Genomic DNA, 2,518 nt, shown 5'->3' with positions numbered 1-2,518 from the left:
GACAAGGTGGAGAACTCATCCTTCATACTTGTGTAACTGACTCCTCACAATTACTTTTAAACTGGGCGAGTTGGTCGTGCGGCTGGGGGTGCGCAGCTGTGAGCTTGCATCCGGGAGATAGTGGGTTTGGGTTTGAATCCCACTGTCGGCAGCCCTGGTTTTCTCTGGTTTGACATTTTCACACCAGGTAAATGCTGGGACTGTACCTTCGTTAAGGCTACGGCCGCTTCCCTCCTATTCCTAGCCCTTTCCTATCCAATCGTCATTGCCATAAGACCTATCTGTGTCAGTACGACAAAGCAAAAATTGTAAAAAAAAAAAAAATTAAAAAAGGCTACTCTTAAAATGTCTCTTGTTTACAAAGTATACAGTAAATCCCTAATTGGGGAAAGTCAAAATAATAAATAAATAAATAAATAAATAACACAATCAAACACTCCTAAATACTGAACGAGCCTTGTTTCGATCCACAACCCTGGACAGAATACAGCCCCCAGTAATGACCAAATATCACAGAGTTTGGGCCTGATAATCACAATGATGATCTCTTTAAAAAATCGATCACCACACATATATAATTGACTTGCGCATAAATGATGAAAATTCAGTCTTTGCTATAGGCCTAATCAACTATTGATCTGACTCTCTACAAAGAGTTACATGTATGTCACAGCATTTCTACATAATACACATCTAGCCTAAAGTGATTCAGAAAACAAAAACATGCAGAAATACCGGCACCTCAAGACTTCTACGCCACTGACGCAGTGATAGACAGGAGATGGACGAACGTTCACATGTTATCAAGTCCAGACCCGTAGTACACAGTTCTCAGGGAACTGTCAGTTACTCCTGACTTGTTTGGTGAACAATATAGCCTAACCTACATCGTAACTATAACATACTGCTGTCAGTAATATTAAAACCAGGTAGCCGTACGTAACTACGTTCACTTAGCGAAAATCTGTAAGGTTTGGTCATCTATATTAAAATTAATATCTAAATTTAAGGCAAACTGAAAGAACAAATTTTTAAAAATAAGATATTTATAACTCATGCATTTATGATGCTATAGTTTCCCCTGTCCCATAGACTGTTTCAAGAGTATTGCAAGGAACTAATTGAGAAACAATGTAGTCCATTATCAGAGAAGCAATATTTATGTACAGGTAAAACAGCAGTGTAAAGTATATGCCTAATAATAACTCTAAACCCAGATTAAACATTACATTCATACGGTACACAACGTTGCAATATCTTACTGAGCAGCAAAGCCAATGGTTCTGACAGCACATGGAAATAAAACAAGAGAGACAATTCGGAACACAGATGATCATGTTCATAGTACCGGTATTCGATCGCAAAAATTGCTATTTTCATAGAAATGGATATCTGGATTTTATTACTGCAACATGCCGTTTACTTTGCACCACAGAGTACCCTTTACACTTTTCAGTCACCAGTATCCTGCTTCTCATTCATCTCACGCTGTAGGTTTTGTAATTTGCCCATCAAGGCATTCCCAAAGGACGCTCTATATTTCGGACTTATGTCATCAAGAATGGAATGCGGAGTTTCAAAAACTTTTTCTTGCGGGTTAGATTTATCATCGAATGCATTTCCAACTATCCTGAATCCAGCAGCACTCATTTCAACGCAAAATTCTTCACCTTCTATAGTCATTATATTCAAGTAAATATGGGTGTTGCTATTTTTAATTTTTGATGACACTTGTATATACGTGACATGCGCTTTCACATCGTTGATGACTCCCTCAGCTTCCAATTTCCAATTTTCTTCGTCCAATGAGACAACTCTCTCTTCTACTGCACCAGTCTCATTCCCGCTTACCGCCATTTTCGTCCTATCCTATGATCTAGGAAGAATCAAGTCATTGTTGCCAATGCTTGTTCACAGAATTACCCGTCCAATATCATCAAATTATCCTATTTTTTCCCGAAATACTACCGATTTCAAAAATAATACAGTGGTGGCAAGACGAATAGAAATTAATACTGTGATGACCAGGTGATGACTCCCTCTGAATCACAGGTTAATAGCGAATCTAGTAGAGACCAAAGAGTGGTAGAGACAATACGCGACACTGAGCGAGATATCGAGGGACAGCTATTGGTGCTCTCTCTAGCGAAGTCCTGAGAACTACTGATTCTGTCATAAGAGCACGTGTATTTATGTGTGAAGTTTTTTGGTGTTATTTATACGTTTTCAGTGAGTTGGCATAATTAAATAGTAGCGTGTGTCATTCCTTGATATCTCCTCTCAACATGAGGGGAAAGGTATGTGTTGTGTTTGGCTGCAGTAACTATGAAGTAGAGAAGAATGCGCTGTCTTTCTTTCGCTACCCTCGTGACAAGAAAATTTAAGTAATATTGTGTTTGCATATATATTCTTTCAGTAACAAAGAGATTTTTATAGTACTTCATAATCTTCTGACCTACTCGACCCATATTTTAACTGGCTTAAAATATAATACGCATATTTTATTGTATAGTGCAGC

The 2,518-nt window shown here is 38.2% G+C and overlaps 1 protein-coding gene across 1 annotated transcript; it reads right to left on the bottom strand.

Annotated features, from left to right (window-relative positions):
- Positions 1–497: 497 nt before the first annotated feature.
- Positions 498–1,857, bottom strand: LOC136881279 (GSK3B-interacting protein). The gene has a single exon (XM_067154065.2). The coding sequence runs from the start codon at positions 1,855–1,857 to the stop codon at positions 1,453–1,455; it is 405 nt and encodes a 134-aa protein (XP_067010166.2). The 3' UTR covers positions 498–1,452.
- Positions 1,858–2,518: the final 661 nt, after the last annotated feature.

This window comes from Anabrus simplex, chromosome 1, assembly GCF_040414725.1.
Source record: "Anabrus simplex isolate iqAnaSimp1 chromosome 1, ASM4041472v1, whole genome shotgun sequence".
NCBI classification, from domain to species: Eukaryota; Metazoa; Arthropoda; class Insecta; order Orthoptera; family Tettigoniidae; genus Anabrus; species Anabrus simplex.
The sequence above is the reverse complement of the archived record's forward strand: the minus strand, read 5'-3'. Positions and strand labels throughout refer to the sequence as shown.